Genomic DNA, 20,936 nt, shown 5'->3' with positions numbered 1-20,936 from the left:
TCAATGGTGAGAGACTGAAAGACTTCCCTCTAAGATCAGGAACAAGACAAGGATGCCCGCTGTCACCACTGTTATTCAACATTGTGCTGGAAGTGCTAGCCAGGGCAATCCGGCAAGACAAAGAAATAAAAGGCATCCAAATTGGAAAAGAAGAAGTAAAACTGTCATTGTTTGCAGATGATATGATCTTATATCTAGAAAACCCTGAGAAATCAACGATACACCTACTAGAGCTAATAAACAAATTTAGCAAAGTAGCGGGATACAAGATTAATGCACATAAGTCAGTAATGTTTCTATATGCTAGAAATGAACAAACTGAAGAGACACTCAAGAAAAAGATACCATTTTCAATAGCAACTAAAAAAATCAAGTACCTAGGAATAAACTTAACCAAAGATGTAAAAGACCTATACAAAGAAAACTACATAACTCTACTAAAAGAAATAGAAGGGGACCTTAAAAGATGGAAAAATATTCCATGTTCATGGATAGGAAGGCTAAATGTCATTAAGATGTCAATTCTACCCAAACTCATCTACAGATTCAATGCAATCCCAATCAAAATTCCAACAACCTACTTTGCAGACTTGGAAAAGCTAGTTATCAAATTTATTTGGAAAGGGAAGATGCCTCGAATTGCTAAAGACACTCTAAAAAAGAAAAACGAAGTGGGAGGACTTACACTCCCTGACTTTGAAGCTTATTATAAAGCCACAGTTGCCAAAACAGCATGGTACTGGCACAAAGATAGACATATAGATCAATGGAATCGAATTGAGAATTCAGAGATAGACCCTCAGATCTATGGCCGACTGATCTTTGATAAGGCCCCCAAAGTCACCGATCTGAGTCATAATGGTCTTTTCAACAAATGGGGCTGGGAGAGTTGGATATCCATATCCAAAAGAATGAAAGAGGACCCCTACCTCACCCCCTACACAAAAATTAACTCAAAATGGACCAAAGATCTCAATATAAAAGAAAGTACCATAAAACTCCTAAAAGATAATGTAGGAAAACATCTTCAAGACCTTGTATTAGGAGGCCACTTCCTAGACTTTACACCCAAAGCACAAGCAACAAAAGAGAAAATAGATAAATGGGAACTCCTCAAGCTTAGAAGTTTCTGCACCTCAAAGGAATTTCTCAAAAAGGTAAAGAGGCAGCCAACTCAATGGGAAAAAATTTTTGGAAACCATGTATCTGACAAAAGACTGATATCTTGCATATACAAAGAAATCCTACAACTCAATGACAATAGTACAGACAGCCCAATTATAAAATGGGCAAAAGATATGGAAAGACAGTTCTCTGAAGAGGAAATACAAATGGCCAAGAAACACATGAAAAAATGTTCAGCTTCACTAGCTATTAGAGAGATGCAAATTAAGACCACAATGAGATACCATCTAACACCGGTTAGAATGGCTGCCATTAAACAAACAGGAAACTACAAATGCTGGAGGGGATGTGGAGAAATTGGAACTCTTATTCATTGTTGGTGGGACTGTATAATGGTTCAGCCACTCTGGAAGTCAGTCTGGCAGTTCCTTAGAAAACTAGATATAGAGCTACCATTCGATCCAGCGATTGCACTTCTCGATATATACCCGGAAGATCGGAAAGCAGTGACACGAACAGATATCTGCACGCCAATGTTCATAGCAGCATTATTCACAATTGCCAAGAGATGGAAACAACCCAAATGTCCTTCAACAGATGAGTGGATAAATAAAATGTGGTATATACACACGATGGAATACTACGCGGCAGTAAGAAGGAACGATCTGGTGAAACATATGACAACATGGATGAACCTTGAAGACATAATGCTGAGCGAAATAAGCCAGGCACAAAAAGAGAAATATTATCTGCTACCACTAATGTGAACTTTGAAAAATGTAAAACAAATGGTTTATAATGTAGAATGTAGGGGAACTAGCAGTAGAGAGCAATTAAGGAAGGGGGAACAATAATCCAAGAAGAACAGATAAGCTATTTAACGTTCTGGGGATGCCCAGAAATGACTATGGTCTGTTAATTTCTGATGGATGTAGTAGGAACAAGTTCACTGAAATGTTGCTATATTATGTAACTTTCTTGGGGTAAAGTAGGAACATGTTGGAAGTTAAGCAATTATCTTAGGTTAGTTGTCTTTTTCTTACTCCCTTGTTATGGTCTCTTTGAAATGTTCTTTTATTGTATGTTTGTTTTCTTTTTAACTTTTTTTTTCATACAGTTGATTTAAAAAAGAAGGGAAAGTTAAAAAAAAAAAAAAGAAAAAAGACAAACAAGGAAAAAAAAAAAAAAAGATGTAGTGCCCCCTTGAGGAGCCTGTGGAGAATGCAGGGGTATTCGCCTACCCCACCTCCATGGTTGCTAACATGACCACAGACATAGGGGACTGGTGGTTTGATGGGTTGAGCCCTCTACCATAAGTTTTACCCTTGGGAAGACGGTTGCTGCAAAGGAGAGGCTAGGCCTCCCTGTATTTGTGCCTAAGAGTCTCCTCCTGAATGCCTCTTTGTTGCTCAGATGTGGCCCTGTCTCTCTGGCTAAGCCAACTTGAAAGGTGAAATCACTGCCCTCCCCCCTATGTGGGATCAGACACCCAGGGAAGTGAATCTCCCTGGCAACGTGGAATATGACTCCCGGGGAGGAATGTAGACCCGGCATCGTGGGATGGAGAACATCTTCTTGACCAAAAGGGGGATGTGAAAGGAAATGAAATAAGCTTCAGTGGCAGAGAGATTCCAAAACGAGCCGAGAGGTCACTCTGGTGGGCACTCTTACGCACACTTTAGACAACCTTTTTGGTTCTAAAGAATTGGGGTAGCTGGTGGTGGATACCTGAAACTTTTAAACTACAACCCAGAACCCATGAATCTCGAAGACAGTTGCATAAAAATGTAGCTTATGAGGGGTGACAGTGGGATTGGGAATGCCATAAGGACCAAACTCCACTTTGTCTAGTTTATGGATGGATGTGTAGAAAAGTAGGGGAAGCAAACAAACAGATAAAGGTACCCAGTGTTCTTTTTTACTTCAATTGCTCTTTTTCACTCTAATTATTATTCTTGTTATTTTTGTGTGTGTGCTAATGAAGGTGTCAGGGATTGATTTAGGTGATGAATGTACAACTATGTAATGGTACTGTAAACAATCGAAAGTACAATTTGTTTTGTATGACAACTATGTAATGGTACTGTAAACAATCGAAAATACAATTTGTTTTGTATGACTGCGTGGTATGTGAATATATCTCAATGAAATGATGATTAAAAAAAAAAAAAAAAAGAAAACTATTGATAAGTTATTGATAGACTTGGCTTTCATACCAAGATAAGACTTTCCCTGTTGGATATGCTTTAATATTTTATGAATGCTCACAGTAGTATGAGGTGAAGACTTAGATCTATTTGAGACTGACATGCTGCTCACTGGGCTGACAGGATATTGTGTATACACATCTATTTAATTTTGGCCTGGCTAAGAAACCCTTGACTTTTAAAAAGAAACATCTGGTATTTGTAAATTTAAAGTTTGCTTATTTGTTTGTATCATTTAAAAAATGTACTGTTCACATTAGTAGAAGGAAATTAACACTATGTGCCCCTGAAAATATGATAAACTTAAACAAAAATTATTTCAGAAAAATCAGAGCATGGTGGTTGTGGTAGTTTGGAGGCTGTTTTGTACCCCAGAAAAACCCATGTTCTTTTAATCCATTCTTGTGGGTGTAGACCTATTGTGGGTGGGACCCATTGATTAGGTTGCTTCAATTGAGATGTGACCCACCCAATTCAAGGTGGGTCTTAATCCTTTACTGGAGTCCTTTATGAGAGAATAAAAGAAAAGGCTGAAAGAGCTCAGAGAGAGAAACACCCAGAGAGCTTGGAGAGAAAGCTCCCAGAGGAGCTGACAGAGGGAACCACTGAAACCAGAAGCTGAAAGCAACGAGACCTGGGAGCAAAGGACCAGCAGACACCAGCCACATGCCTTCCCAGCTGACAGAGGAACTCCAGATGCCAGCAGCCTGTCATAGAGAAGGTTTCATCCTGTTGATGCCTTAACTGGGACATTTTCATGATCTTAAAGCTGTAAATTTGCAAGCTCATAAACCCTTATTGCTAAAAGCTAGTCCGTTTCTGATATACTGCATTTCAACAGCTTTAGCAAATTAAAACAGATTTTGGTACCAGAAGAGTGGGGTGCTGTGATTTGCAAATACCAAAAATGCTGGAAAGGCTTTATAAATGGATTCAGAGAAGATTCAGGAAGAATTGTGAGGAGCTTGATAGAAAAGGCCTAGATTGTTCTGAAGAGATCATTGGTAGAAATATTGTGCTAAAGGTACTTCCAATGAAGCCTTAGACAGAAATGTGTCATTGCCAACTGAAAGAAAGGCTATCTTTGTTTTAAAATGGCAGAGAATTTGGCAAAATTGAGTTCTGGTGTCAAATGGAAGGCAGAATTTAAAGGTGATGAACTTGGATATCTAGCTGAGGAAATTTCCAAATTAAATGTGGAAAATGCAGCCTGGCTTCTCCTTGCAGCCTACAGTAAAATGAAAGTGAAAAGAGATAAATTGAGAACTAAACTCTTGGGTACAAAGAAACCAGAAATTGATAGTTTGGAAAATTCTGAGCTTTTGGAAAATCAGTCCCCAGAGGATAGTGCCCCATGTAAGGATTTAAGTAAACATGGAACCAGCCAGCCATTTCAGGACAAGTCAGTATTGGAAATGGAGTTAGCCAGAAAATTTATGGAAAGTCCTATTGTCTAAGGGTTAGAACCCCTGTATGCTGCCTGTGAAACTGGCAAATTTGTTGTGGTATCTGTATAAATGGAACCACTGCCAGCCTGGACGAAAAGGGACAAAAAGGGCCAGATTGAAGGAATATGACTTCAGAGGCAGAACCATGGAAACTGAAGTTTAGAGCAAAAAAACCTCAGGCTGGGAGAGTGAACCCACCTATGCACATGGAAAGGGTGAATTTGCCCCTGAGTTTGCAGAGGGTGGGCTTTCTCCTGGTTGTTCAGGAAGAGTGTTACTGCCCCAGGGCTCTCAGATGCCTGGGGAATCTAGGGGAGCTTGGCCGCCTTGTTTTTCAGGAAAGTGTTGCTGCCCCAGGCTTCAGAGAGGGTGGAGCACATTTCCCAGGAATTGGGGAGAGCCTGGTGTGCCAGTTTGAGTGTGTTGTGTCCCCCAAATGCCATTATCTTTGTGGTCTTGTGTGGGGCAGGCATTTTGGTGGTGGTTGGATTTGCTTGGAATGTGCCCCACCCAGCTGTGGGTAATGATTCTGATGAGATGTTCCCATGGAGGCATGGCCCCGCCCATTCAGGGTGGGCCTTGATCGGTGAAACTATGTAAATGAGCTGACTCAGGGGGAGGGAACTAACGGAGTGCAGCTGGGAGTGATATTTTGAAGAGGAGCAAGCTTGCTAGAGAGGAACGTCCTGGGAGAAAGCCATTTTGAGGCCAGAAGCTTTGGAGCGGACGTCGGCTGCCTTCCTAACTAGTAGAGGTTTTCCAGACGCCATTGGCCGTCCTCCGGTGAAGGTACCCGATTGCTGGTGTGTTACCTTGGACGCTTTGTGGACTTAAGACTGTAACTGTGTAGCAAAATAAACCCCCGTTTTATAAAAGCCTATCCATCTCTGGTGTTTTGCATTCTGCAGCATTAGCAAACTAGGACACCTGGCCTTGACCCCAATGTTTGAAGAGGGGTGAGCCTGTGCCCCTGAGAAGGAGGCGAGTCCGGCTGGCCACTTCCCAGATGCTTAAAAAGGGTGGAGCCGAGAACATGGTGGTCTCCTAACCACTTGGAGATGTTGGGAGCCCTTACTCCGCTGTTTGGAGAGAGGAGGGCCACTGAGTAAGCCCTTGGAGAGGGTGGGACTGCCACTCTCTCAAGTCCCAAGGATAAAACTTCATTCTATGAATGACTTTCAGACCTTGAAATCAAATGAAGTTTGCCCTGCAGGTTTTAGGAACTGTTTGGGACCTTTGTCTCCTATTTTCCTTCCAGTTTTTCCCTATGGAAATGGGAACATTCACTCCTTTGCATATTGAAGCAGACAACTGGTTCTAAGTTTCACAAGTCCATAGCCAGAAGGGAATTTTGCCCCAGGACAGACCACACCTGTAACTGATTTTGATGAGACTGTACTTAATACTGTTACTGAAATGATTTAAGGCTTTTGTGATATTGTGATAGAATGAATGTATTTTGCATATGGAAAGAACTCCAGAGGGTGGAGTGTGGCATTTTGGATGCTGTTATGTGCCCCAGAAAGGCCCGTGTTCTTTTAACCCATTCCTGTGGGTGTAGGCATATCATAGGTGGGACTTCTGATTAGGTTGTATCAATTGAGATGTGACCCACCCACTTCAACATGGGTCTTAATCCTTTACTGGAGTCCTTCATGAGAGGATAAAAGACAGAAAAGGCCAAAAGAGGTCAGAGAGAGAAACACCTGGAGAGCTTGGAAAGAAAGCCCCCAGAGGAGCTGACAGAGGAAGCCACTGGAACCAGAAACTGAAAGCAACAAGACCCAGGAGCAAAGGACCAGCGGACACCGGCCATTTGCCTTACCAGCTGACGGAGGAACCCCAGATGCCAGCAGCCTGTTGTAGAGAAGGTATCATCCTATTGATGCCTTAACTGGGACATTTTAACGACCTTAGAACTGAAAATTTGCAAGCTAATAAACCCCAGTGTTAAAAGCCAGTCCATTTCTGGTATATTGCATTTTGATAGCTTTAGCAAACTGGAACAGTGGTATTCCAAGATTTCTTATTTGAATAGGATTTTGAAAGGTGTTTTTAGTTTGAAGCATAATTGAAGCTTGCTTAGAAGTGAGTGTGCTGAGGGAAAACAGATGGACCATCAGTAATAAAAAAAGTTGATTAAATATGGGTTGCTTACTTAGCCTCTTGTACATAAAACCAACTAGTCAAATGAGCAAACAATTCAGTCAATTCTGACTGTTGGACAAAAGTTAAACCAGTATACAGAAAAATACAGAAATTTTAGGGTGTGATAAGGTTTGTCTTTTCAAAACTTAAAATTTCTGCAACTAGATGCTTACTCCAGTGTTTATTATTTGCATTAAATTAAATCATAAGCCATTTCCTTTAACATGTACTGCTTTAAGGACACTGAAAATGCAAAGTGTCCAAATATAATTAAGTAATGAGTAATTTGTATCACAGAGGTATTTATTAAGGGTTCTCTTTATCTTAATTTGTGATTATACATTTTGAATGATTAACTATTAGATTTTTTATTTATTTTATTTTTTTAATTCAATTTTATTGAGATATATTCACATACCATACAATCATCCAAAGCGTACAATCAGTTGTTCACAGTACCATCATATAGTTGTGCATTCATCACCCCAATCTATTTTCTGAACATTTTCCTTGTACCAGAAAAAGCGAAAATAAGAATAAAAAAAAAAAGTAAAAAAGAACACCCAAATCATCACCCCCACCTTATTTTTCATTTAGTTTTTTGTCCCCATTTTTCTACTCATCCATCCATACACTGGAAAAAGGGAGTGTGATCCACAAGGCTTTCACAAGCACACTGTCACCCCTTGTAAGCTACATTGCTATACAATCGTCTTCAAAAGTCAAGGCTACTGAGTTGCAGTTGGATAGTTTCAGGCATTTACTTCTAGCTATTCCAGTGCATTAAACCTAAAAAGGGTTATCTATATAGTGCATAAGAATGCCCACCAGAATGACTTCTCGACTCCATTTAGAATCTCTCAGCCACTGAAACTTTATTTCATTTCATTTCGCGTCCCCGTTTGGTCAAGATGTTCTCAATCTCACGATGCTGATTCATCCCCGGGAGTCATATCCTGTGTTGCCAGGGAGAGTTACACCCCTGGGTGTCAGATCCTACATAGAAGGGAGGGCAATGAGTTCACCTGCCAAGTTGGCTTAGCTAGGGAGAGAGGGCCACATCTGAGCAACAAAGAGGTACTTGGGGGGAGACTCTTAGGCACAATTATAAGCAGGTTTAGCCTCTCCTTTGCAGTAACATAGCTGAAAAAATAATTGTCCATAGTCTATAAAACAATAATGTATGAAAATATACTGCTGAAGGATAGAACTAAAGTTTCCATCTCTAAATGTTTAGCACTAGTAATTTTTAAAACTCATTTACTGAATTTGTAAAATTTAAGTTTGACTTCAAGTATTTATCAAAACCAGCTCTTTTCATTTAATTTTGACCTATAGATATTTTTAAGTGAAATGAGTCAGGATTTTCCTATTCAAGGTTTCATTTCTTCCAGAGTTTCTTGTTCCCTGTAAATAACAACATAAAACTTTCATCTGTTAAATTTGGTTGTTATCTATTCACACATAGTGATTTTTTAAATAGTAGTATGTGCTGGTATTTAATAATCAGCTTTCTAGGTTGTTGCATTTTAAAAAAAAGAACTCTTGATTTATAGCATTTGTAAATTTCTTTATGTAAGTATTCTAACAATGGCCAATTTTCAGTTACCAGCGTGAAGACACTGAGCTCAAGAGTTGAAAAGAGATATGCACAATCGCCTTTCATGAGCTGGTGCAAGTCAGCTAACCAAATTTGTGGATTCAATTAAACTTGAACTTTTAAGTGTCGGAGAACTTTTTAAATTGAAGACTTATTTAATTTTTCCCTTCAATTAAGGAAGTGGCAAATCACAATGATTAGGCATAAAATAAGTCCAGATGTAATTAAAATGCCTGAAAGTACATAAACTTCACTTTCAATTTCTAAAATATACAATTAAAACTTGGATTTTTTAAAAATGTAATATCACTGTGGTTACCTTGGAAGCTGTTGAAAATCAGAAAAGTGTCATTACTATTATAGGTTTCTGTTTTTCATGGAGGAAATTCCTAACTTTAAAATCTCTGACCTCACTTTTTGAACTTAAGAGTTCTGTAATAGGTACAAAAAGGTTTCTCAGTATTTTGTCCCCTAAATTAACAACTTCAAAAGGACTGTTGTGAATAAATCGTGCCTAACTAAAAGCTTTTTCCACTTATGGTTCACTACAGCATCAAATCTGATTCCAACTCAAACAACTGTAACAGCTGGAATGGGCATATTACCATTCTTTCCAAATCAGCACATTGTTGGACAAGCTGGGCCAGGTCACAGTAATACTCAGGAGAAACAATCATCCACGGTGGGACTCGCAGAAGGAACTTTCTCAGGGTCGCAGGCTTATCTTCAGAGCTTTTCAAATCTTACTGCTGGAAGTTTGCTGACAGGGCACCATAAGCAGCAGCAAAATCAACCAAAAGGCACTGAGATAAGTTCAGGGGTAAGAAAGCTGTGTGTGTGTATGTGTGTATATATATATTCCTTTTAAATTATATCTTAAGTGAAATTATTCTTATATTGTAGTATTCCATTTTGGAAGGTTAACAGGTGGCATAATTTATGAAGTATCATAAATCAATCTTAGCTATTTTTAAATTTCAAAGGAAGTTAATAATATACCTGAGTTATATAAATATGCATTACAAATTAGATAATTGCTATAATATGTCAATGAAATGATTGCTTTTCCATAGTTTATGTTTAGTTCTCAAAAGAGAAGAAGAAAAGATTGCATTCTTTTAAAAAAGTGCCTATTATAAACAACAACAAAAAAGAAATCCATCTTTTGGTAAGTTGTGTCAGCTGACTTTTGGGACTATGCTTAATTACTTGCCACTGCAACTAAAGTAATTTTTGTTTGCGTAAAATGAGTTTGTTATATGTAAAATAATTTAAATGTAGATTCTTCTTATAAATATTTGCTTTTCTGAAAATTTTAAGAAAAATGTATATGGTTTTTAAAAATACTTGATATTTTAAAAGTAGATTTTGATTACTAAACTAATTTAAATCCAAAATTTTATAGTTTGGAAAAGTTTGTCTATATCATTAATACTTACCCAGATACATACTGTTGTTACTTAAAAGGCTTTCTAAGTAAATAAATACTGCTATTCTTTAAAATTCATTCATTTTTCTCTATTTAAATGATACCATACAGCTAATTAAGACATTATATTAATATCCTAAGACAGAACAGTTATATTTTATCTGAAAAATATCTGTCAGTTATTAAATTCTTGTCTGTTCAAAAGAATCTGCTCTTTGTTCAGTTTTGGAAGTTTTAAACCAATCATTTGATTGGTTCATATCCCACTGATATTTATAAATATTATAATTAGCAGGTAGAATAAAATATTTTAGTTTCTCTCTTTTTTGTATCCTAAAACATCCTTTGGTTTGTAAGTGGTTTAAAACTTAGGATATAAGCAGCATGTGAGGGAAAAAATTCAAGTAGTTGATTGTTTCCAAATGTCCAAATATTAATATTGACTATGTAAGGGGTTTTGGTGTCACCTAGTCATAGCAGGAATTATGGATAGAGTGCCCTGCAAAGGTACACTGAGAAAGCAAAGGTGATTCTTTATAAAATGATTTAAAAAACTCATCTACTGTATCAATTGCTTGGGTTTTTAAGGGAAGTTAAACATGTAGATCTCATACACATTGTACTTTTTTGCATAGGTTCTTTTATTAATTGAAAGCACCAGGGTCCTTAGAAAAACTGGATTTGAGGGGATTCACATAATGGGCAATCTGGAAGAGGGTGGTAGACATGGGACAAGGACTGGAAAACAAGTCATGTGAAGTATTGGGAGAACTGGATATATGGAACCTGGAAAAGGGATGGCTAGCTGAATATATAATTTTTAAAATATTCAAAGGGCAGTGATTTTGTATTTCTCCAGTGGGCAGACGTAGTCCAAAAAGTCTAACAAAATGTAAGGCAGACTTAGGTTCAATATAAGGAGGAATAATGGAAGTTTTCAAACACGAAAAACTATCCTTATTTTACAGAGATGTGAACATCATATCACTGTAAATGATTAAGTAGACCCCAGGTGAGCATCTGAGAAGGATGTTGTAGAAAGATTACTCTTTTTTGAGGATAGAGGGTTGGTCCAGGTAACCTCAGAGTATTTTCCCATTTGCAAGATTTTAGACTATGCTAAAGAACTGGCTTAGTTTGGCTTAGATTTTTTGACCTGTATTTTAATATTATGTGAGAAGCTATTCTTGATTCTGCCTTTTTGTCAGAATAATCTCTGGAGTTAAAAAACTAATAATAGAGAGGGCTAGACCCTATCTCCCCCATCCCTGAGATTTTTGTTCAAGAAGTTAGGGGTGAGATTCCAGCATCTATTTTTTCTTGTTTGTTTTTAACTTTGTGATTCCTGTGCCTAGCCAGAGCCGAGAACCCTTGACATGGATATAACCCTATTACCTTAACAATCTGAATAGTTTAGGAACAAAATCTGATGCCTTTTTTCTGGCTACCTTTCCTCTGCTCACTCAATCACTGGATTTTCTTGTGCTACATCTCTTCCCATGCTATCTCTCTCCTTGTTGATTCCACCCTTTCTGATGGTTTTAGCTCATACCTATAAGCTTATGGTTCTAGAATAGACTTCTCTTGCACTGTTGTGAATTTCTCAAGGGTTTAGTTCCTGTCTTACTCATTCTGGTATTACCAACACTTACCACAATGCCTGGCACATAATAAATATTCAGTAAATGTGGAATGAGTGAATACATCTAAATCTGTGATTTACACACTGTAAGCAACTATGAACTTCTTTAGGGCTTATGAAGATGTACAAGACAGACTTCTATGGCCAACTACAGTAATATTGACCAGATAAGAGGCACATGTAATTAGCTCTGGTTCTCAAATGTAGAAATAAGCACTTGGGACTATACTTTTTTCATCCTGTTCAGGGATCAAAATAAAAATTAGTTTAAAATAAAAACTTAGCTATTAGCTTTAACTTTGGTTATAGTAACCTGGATTTTGTGCATTTTAAAATGTTCACTTACCATCAGAAATGATAAAATTTCTGCCAGAAGAAAATGAAATACACTGAAGAGTCATACCATGATTTCTTCTAATTTTTTTCTGTTAAAGAAATACTATAATCTTTACACTTAACTTGTTATATAAAAATACACTAACATCATGTATTTTTAAGAAATGTAAATTTCTAGGGTTATATTTAACTCTAAATGTGGAATATGAGTTTATTAAATCCACTTATTTTGTTAGGTATTATTTTTAGTACCAGAGATACTGTTTGAAAGATTTGCTTTGGGCATCTTGTGGCTGTACAATATGAAATAAGAATCTTAATTAAAAAGTTGATGGATTATTACTGGGCACAAGGTATAGAAGTTGTTTCTGCTATGAAGATGAATTTTCTCCTGGTTCAAGTGAGAAATTTAGACAAGATGACCTGTAATTCCTTTTTAATTCTAAAGTTCTATGGTTCTAGAATAGTTAAAATGAAAAAAAAATTTGAAAAAAATAATAGCAAGACTTCCAGTTTTTGGTCCAGTTTGTAAAGAAAGAACTTAGAAGTTTTCTCTCCTAGCCTCACACCAAGAAAAAAGCTGGAAAACTGAGAAACAACAACTCTTTTTAGATTCATCAGAGAATTGAGGTCACAGGGCAAACACTGCCCTGGTAAAAAGAGGCAGATAAAGAGAAGCACAGCCCAGGAACTGGGCTAGAGAAGCCTACCTAGCAAAGCAGCCCAGAACAGAAACTGCTGGAGCCGGGAAAGGACTACCGTGGAAAGGACTGCAGGGCTCAGACCTCATTTAAGAAGGTTTTAGGATAACCCAAAACAACAGGGGAAGCAAAAAACCCAGGACACCGGAGGAAATTTTGGCCTTTGACACCTACAGCTACACAAACAGTAAACTCAACCTTACTCCTAGCCAGATAAACGTAAATCCTCACATTAAAGGCCTGAAAAGGCTGCGTATACTATGTGATTCCAACCATATGACATTGTGGAAAAGGTAAAACTGTAGAGAAAGTAAACAGGTCAGTGGTTGCCTGGTGGGTGGGAGGGATGGATGAACAGTGGAGCACCGAGCATTTTTAAGGCAGTAAAACTGTCCTGCAAGTTACTGTTTGGATGGACACATGACATTATGGGTTTGTCAAAACCCATAGAACTATACATGCAGTGAACCCTAATGTAATCTCTGGACTGCAGTTACCAAAAATCTATCTAATATTGGCTCATCAGTTGTAACAAATGTGCCACACTAAAACATGATGTTAATTGGGGAAACTACTTGGGGGTGGAGAGTAACTGGAAACTGTACTTTTTGTCCATTTTTCTGTAAACTTAAAACTACTCTAAAAATAGTTTACTAAAAGAATAATAGCAGGTAGAATATGATAATTGTATATCAACATCCAGAAATAGTTCATAAATTTATATCCTCAAAGATTAGATTTTATAAATTGTTATCATACTGGACTAGATTATTGAAGAATAACTATTTTCTCTACTCCTGCATTTTTATTTCCTCGTACTTCTTATTAAGTGCCCCCTCTTTTTTTTTTTTTTTTTTTTTTGACAAATAACGCTGCCTCTAAGAATCAGACATCACTCTTGGGAGAACCACCCAAAGAAATTCGGCTCAGTAAAAATCCATACTTGAACTTGGCAAGTGTGCTGCCCAGTGTGTGCTTATCATGTAAGTAATGGCTCAGGATTAATATTTTGAAATGTCATTGACTAATTTCCAAAAAGAGTTTTACTTTACTTTTTAACATAATAGAAGTGAATAATGCCTATTGATCTAATTAAGATCTAAACTTTGACTCCAGCCTTTAAATAAAAAGAATAATTAAAATTAAGACTTAAAATGCACACTGTTTTATTTGAGGAAAACATTTTTTATAGTATTTTAAAATAATATAATCAATTTATTGAATTATATGGAATTATGATTAAAAATAATCGGGGAAAAGAAAGTATTTGGCAATACTGTAAGTCTGTACAATATGTATAGAATTGTATTTCTAAACCAGAGGTCAAACCTCTAAGGAATCTAATGGATCTGGAGTATTTGCTAGGTTTAGGTCTCAGAATGTAAACAAAAATACCCCAAAAGTGTATGAGCTACTGATAATTGGCAAAAGTGGAATTATCATTTAGTTTTTTTGGAGGACCCTCTCAGTCCTTCAATCAGGTACTAAGTATTCAAATATAATTTTAAGAGAAAATCACAAATGTGGTGTGCTCTATGTACAATGATATTCACTGCAGCATTGGTTGTTAATAGTGAAAAATGAGAAAGTGCTTTAATGGTCATCAGTAAGGAGTGGTTAAATAAATAATAGTTAATTATAAAATGAAGACTGTGCAACTTTTTTTTTAATTGGGGGATATCTACATGTATTAATATGAAATCCCCAAAGCATATTCTTAAGTAAAAAAAAAGCAAATTTGTATTTCTGTGATTCCGTTTATGTTTATTTCCATTTATGCCATTTATTTCCATTTATGCCATTTATTTGGAATTAACAAGGGTGGTTAATTTTAATTTTGAATGGCTTGCTTTAGAGATTAGACATATATATTTTTAAATGTTCCCCTCAAAATTATTTACCCATAGAACAAGCTTCCATTTCAGTTGTTTCAAATGAATGAAGTAATATCATATATATATTGTCTTCGATTTGAAATTTGCTGAACCGAGTTTTGTACTCTATAATTTATAATAAAGTAGCCTAAGTAAAATAAACATACTGATTTTGCTTTTAGCCCCTGCAAGTAAAACCACTCTACAGAAGACTGGAATTGCAAGCAACCTTCTAGATGCAATCTCTCAGGGAAATGATTCACAACATGCATTGGAAAAGTGCATTGCTTATTCTCAGCCTTTTGGTGATTATGCACAGGTAAATAATTCTCAAGTTCTGATGGTGTTTAGAAAAATTGATTCAAGTATGTATTGAGTTCACTGAATGTGAAGTTGCAATTTCTAATATCATCATAGGAAAGTAAGATTGTGTGATCTGTACAATATTTTTTGCTCACTATTGGAAGTTTGGGGATATATTTAAGAGATTTTTTAGTATCATTTTGCATTGGTTTTTTCCTCTCATTGTTTACACCAGCAGTCGGCAAACTATAGCCCACAGATCATAACTGGCCCATTACCTATTTTTGTAAATAAAGTTTTATTGGAACATCCATTCATTTACATATTGTCTATGGTGCTTTCACACTGCAACATGTGGCCTGCAAGACTAAAATATTTACTTTTGGCCCTTTACAGAAAAAGTCTGCTGACTTCTGGTTTACACCAGTGTAGACCTGACTAAGAAACCCAAGGAATAAGCCACTGTTACTCACCAGTGCTTAAATATGTAGAAATATGAGCATAAATAAAGGCACTCCTGTGCTCACTTTTAAACCAACCAGTCCATTATATTGAAAATTAGATTCAAAGGATATACTATGTCATTACTTCAATATCTCAGTTTCGCTTTGGTGCTTTCTACTTCATTATTTGTAGAGACTTAAACTGAGAGTAATTATGTTAGTACTATATGATTATGGAATTGTGAAAGTCTTATAATTAACAGTTCTGATTCTTTCTTATTTATTAGACCAGTCAGCTTCTGTCAGCTCTAACCTGTCTGTTCTAGTTTGCTAATGCTGCCAGAATGCAAAACATCACAGATGGATTGGCTTTTATAAAAGGGGGTTTATTTGGTTACACAGTTACAGTCTTAAGGCCATAAAGTGTCCAAGGTAATGCATCAGCAATCGGGTACCTTCATTGGAGGATGGCCAATGGCTTCTGGAAAACCTCTGTTAGCTGGGAAGGCACATGGTTGGAGTTCTGATTTCAAAATGGCTTTCTCCCAGGACGTTCCTCTCTAGGCTTGAGCTTCTCTCCAAAAGGTCACTCTCAGTTGCTCTTTGGGCGTTTGTCCTCTCTTAGCTTCTCCAGAGCAAAAGTTGGCTTTCAAAGGCCATCTCCAAAATGTCTCTGTAAGCTGAAGCTCCTCTCTCAGTTCCAGTGCATTCTTCAGTGTCCCTCTTCACTGTAGCTCTTCAAACATCACTCACAGCTGCACTGCACTGAGTTCTCTCTGCCCATCAGCTCATTTATATGGCTCCAGTGATCAAGGCCCACCCTGAATGGGTGGGGCCATGCCTCCATGGAAATATCCAATCAGAGTTATCACCCACAGTTGGGTGGGGCACATTCCATGGAAACACTCAAAGAATCCCAATCCAATCAGCACTCAAATGTCTGCCCCACAAGAATGCATCAAAGATAATGGCATTTGGGGGACATAATACATTCAAACCAGCACACTGTCTGTTGTAGCAATGCCTCCACTTTGATTTTCTTGGGGCAATTCTGCCTCTGCCACATCTATCTTTAAATAAACTTAGAAAAGAAAACCAAGGTGAATTTGCTTAGAATAGTTCATGCCTGAATATGTTTTTATGATAGGGTACTAGAAACACAGTTCAAATAGATGCTGAAAAGTGATGCAGCTGAATATTAACAAGATATATGCTAAAGTCTCTTATATGGACAGGATGGACATGTCTTATATGGACATGGACAAACCTGGTTTGAAATATCGTGTAATTAGGTGGTAACATACCTATATTTTGAAGAAAGAATTGATACAACCTGGAATGCTTTCTCTTATATACTTTCATAAACCTCCATCTTTGACCCTTTATTATTTAACATTTTAAATAATGACTTGGATAAGGACATTGGTTGAATGCTGATTATATTCATAGCTGACAAAAGCAAAGGGTATTGTCAGAGATGTGTAAAAGCATTTATGAATTATTTATAGTTGTGAAAATTAGAAACAACCTGAAATTTCAACAATTCATCCAAATGAGTAAACAATTTATGTCATATTCATGCCAGGAAACACAACACAAACATTAAAAATCATATAAAACAATAGGTAAACAAACAGTAAATTTTTCATGATCTTGTTCATTTAAAAAAATTTATAAAATATAGTCCTGTACAATTGAAATATTTTTGTTTCTTTACAAGCAGTAAAACTTACTCTTATAAAAAGAAGGAAGCACAATATGTATTTTAAAATTTCATTAACTATGTGTTAAGCTTTGAAGAAGTGTTTTTAATGACCTTTTCATTTCTTGTATTTCACTTTTGAAATCTCTCTCATTTCTTCCAGCTAGCAGTTTCACATGTAGATTGCTTTGGTTTATTGTATGTTTATCATTATCATTTACACATGCAGAAAGTCTGTGATAAAGATGCTTCCTGGATTACCAGGCTTCCATGTTTCCTCCTACCTCTCTCTATACTTGCTTATTCAGAGATAGTGTGGAGGAGTAGATCCTTCCTGGATTCAGTGTCGCCTTGTACAGTCCTTGTGTCTTCCTCATGCTTGTACATAAAGTGAGGTTTTTTTTTTCTCTCTCTCTCTCTTTCTTTCTATGATGTTCCTTCATCCCTATAAAGTAAATTTAATTAAATATTATTAATTGAATAAAGTAACTAGAAAAAGGTGGTCATGTTTTAGAAATTCCTCCTACTGTTCCCACTGCTGGAACAGAGAAAGAGGACTAAAGGAAAGGAACCAACAGCATAATTAAAAAACAAACAAACAAACAAAAAGACACTTGCTTTATGCTTTGTAATGTAGGCATTTAATATTTCTAACAACCTATGAGATTTAAATCACTAGCTCCATAATACAAATGAAAAAGTTGAAAGGGGGAAATAATTTTTCCAAGTTCATACAGTTAATAAGCAATTTCTCTGATTCCAAAGTCTCTCCAAAGCATAAATGCCCATTGAAATTGTTTTTTTCATATTTTCCAAGTATACCACTTTATTTCCTATAAATTCCATGCAAATTCTTAAGTCAAATTTTAAATCATATAATCTGCATTTTTACCCACATACGTATATGTAGTAGCCTGGGCAGGTTCATTAACCTCCTGGTGGGAGTTCATATCTGTCTTCTCCATTGCTACGTTTTCTATTGAACTACCTGATTAATCTTTCCAATTCTGAGTGTCTTCAAGCATGGAAATAGTGTTTGATAGAAGCTGTTTGAATAGACTACTCATAAGAATGGATGTGTCAAAAATAGATGGAAATAATAATCCCTATTTCCAATAAAACCGTCATATTAAAAACTTAATTGGTACTTCCTGTATTGATGAAGTTGTTTCTGTCAGATTATCCCTCTTTCAGATAACAACTATTAAAACTGGATTAAATATGAAAGAAAAACAGTTATTTGAAAGAACTGGAGAGTGACCAAAGCAGGTAGAAACTGAAGGAGAGTCACCCCTTGAAAGAGAGAAACTACACTGGATGAGATTTGTGTTTTTGTGCCTTTCTGCCTGACAGCACTCTCTGGTCTGTACAGAAAGTTGCAGTCATACTGGCTTAATAAGTCAGATAACAGTCTGTATCTGTTGAGAGACTAAAAGGAAGGCAGGAAATCCTAGAAAAGAGGGAGTTGTATAGGAAGGAGCCTCAAAATTTAGTTGTCAACTCAGCCCAAATACTTGGCTGATCCCTGATCCTGTTTGTGTAAGGAACTGGTGGGAAGTGGCAGCTGAAAGGCTGAATAAATTGAGAAGAGATTTGACTGTCCACAGAGTTTGGGGAATTTGAGTTCTGCAAAGTTAACTCCTCCTTAGAACAAAAATAAGCCCTCCTCGGAGGAAGATAATAGAATCCACAGTCTCGACAATATATTGTCTACAATGTCTAGTAAGCAATAAAAATTACTAGACAGTTGAAGAAGTGAGAAAAGATGATCCACAATTAAGAAGAAAAGCTGTTAATAGAAACACCAACCCCAAGATGACACAGACATTGGATTTAGCAGTCAAATCTTCTAAAGCACTTATTTAAAATATGCTCAAGGACTTAAAAGAATATAAAGTCATAATGAACAGATAGGAGATCTCAATTGAGAAATGTAAACCAAAAAGGAGCAAGAGAAATTCTAGGACTGAAAAGTATAGTATCTGAAATAAAAATTATATACTACATGGGCTTAGCAGAAGATTGGAGAAGGCAGAAAACAATGTTCAGTAAACATGAAGACAAGCCAAAAGAAGTGTCTCAATCAGAACAAAGAGAAAAAAGATTGAAAACCAATGAATATATCTTCAGGGACGTGAGGAACAATAAAGCAGTCTAAAATCTGCATAATTGGAGTCCCAGGAATAGAGGAGAAGACTGTGATGTAAAACATTTGAAAAATACTGGAAAAAATTTCCCTAATTTTGGTTTTGAATACTTATAGATCCAAGAGGTTCAGAGAACCCCCTGCAAAGCAGGATAAGTAGAAAAATTTACCTGGGTACGTCATAGTCTATATGCTGAAAACCAAAGTTATTAAGAGATTATCTTGAAAGCAATCAGATAAAACAGCACACATTGTCTTTTCTTTTTTTTTTTTTTTCTTTAATTCCCATTGTTTAAGCCTTCCCTTTGCATGGTGTTTGCTTGAGCAGCCTGGGAAACTAAAACCGTTTGTGAGAAATTTCTTATGTAAAATCTATCATGACCAAATTTGCAATTTTGCTTCACGTGTAATTATTTTCTATGCAAAAAGTAGATATTTTTCTTCATCTAGCAATATTTTACACCTTCCCCAAACTCTGAAATTTTATAGTGAAATTTGAACTTTATGCATGAGCCTACATGCACATACACACAGATTCTTTTGCAAATATGGGTCTTTGTGTATTCCATTCCTTTGATCTTTTTACTAACTTATATTATTGACAAGAAAACCCGTAGTTTTAACAGGATTTTTTTGCTAGCTTATTGCCTCAAATAATTTTTCCTTTTCTCTTATCTCTAACCTTTGTCTCACATTATTAATCTCTTCCTGTTTCTGAGAGACTTTGTAAAAGTCCATTTAAAAATTACTTCTGACATGTTTTTTTTCCCCTTTGTATCCACTATCCAGCTTCCCCTTTATCTGTAGTTTATTGAGTCATATGTAGCCTCTTCTCCACATTTCTGCCTTGTACTTTTTCCATCTTTTTGTATTCTGGTTTTCCCTCTAGTATTTTATTTCAAAAAGGTCATTTTGGTACTCTTAGCTGTCAAATGTTTTCTTCATATGACTTCTTCCTAATTTCTTTTATGCTTAAGTGCTCATCTTCTTATGTTTCTCTACTTTCAACTTCTTTTCTGATGTTCTCTTATTTCTCTTTTCTCCTAATTACTTTTTAGCATTTAGTATTTCCTCCTAAATGTGATTTCTATTATTTTTCACTCTTGTATCTTTTACCTCTTCTCACTTCTTCTGCAGTCAGATGCCATGTTGTTTCACAGTTGTTTTTTGGTTATGGATTTCCCTCAGAAACTTAAGTGATTTTCTATTCCGGTTTGCTAAAGCCACTGGAGCGCAAAATACCAGAAGTGGATTGGCTTTTATAAAGGGAATTTATTAGATTACAAAATGTACAGTTCTAAGGCCTTGAAAGTGTCCAAACTAAGGCATCAACAAGAGGATACCTTCACTGAAGAAAGGCTGATGGCGTCTGGAACACCTCTGTCAGCTGGGAAGGCATGTGACTGGTGTCTGATGGTCCTTTGTTCTTGGGTTCTGGTTTCAAAATAGCTTTCTCCAAAATGTCTCTGGCTTCCTGTCTCTCAGCTCCTGTGCATCCTTGCTTGTTCTCCCAGGGCGTTTCTCTCTAAACATCTTGGGGTCCTCTCTTAGCTTCTCCAGGGCAAACTCTGGGCTTCATCTCTTAGCTTAGCATCTCCAAATATCTTTCTGCCTGCATCTCCAGGCATCTGGTTTCAACGGCTGTCCTCAAAATGTCTCTGCCTTTTATCCAACACACACTATCTTAATACAGGGTTTCTCAATCTTGGCACTAGTGATATTTTGGGCTGGATTGTTGTCTGTTGCCAGGGGCTATCTCCTGCATTGTAGGACATTTAGCAACATCCCTGTCCTCTGTCCATTAGATTGTCCCCCATTGCAAACCACTGTTA

General features: G+C 36.6%; 1 protein-coding gene across 2 annotated transcripts in view; it reads left to right on the top strand.

Annotated features, from left to right (window-relative positions):
- RAVER2 (ribonucleoprotein, PTB binding 2) overlaps window positions 1-20,936 on the top strand; it is a 117,307-nt gene that overhangs the window by 60,290 nt on the left and 36,081 nt on the right. For both annotated transcript variants that reach the window (XM_037827016.1, XM_037827015.1), the window contains exons 9-11: window positions 9,080-9,348; window positions 13,520-13,619; window positions 14,693-14,829. In XM_037827016.1, the coding sequence (XP_037682944.1) occupies window positions 9,080-9,348; window positions 13,520-13,619; window positions 14,693-14,829 (506 nt within the window). The remainder of the gene's footprint in view (window positions 1-9,079; window positions 9,349-13,519; window positions 13,620-14,692; window positions 14,830-20,936) is intronic.

This window comes from Choloepus didactylus, chromosome 2 (genome assembly GCF_015220235.1).
Source record: "Choloepus didactylus isolate mChoDid1 chromosome 2, mChoDid1.pri, whole genome shotgun sequence".
In the NCBI taxonomy this organism is placed as follows: Eukaryota; Metazoa; Chordata; class Mammalia; order Pilosa; family Megalonychidae; genus Choloepus; species Choloepus didactylus.
The sequence above is the reverse complement of the archived record's forward strand: the minus strand, read 5'-3'. Positions and strand labels throughout refer to the sequence as shown.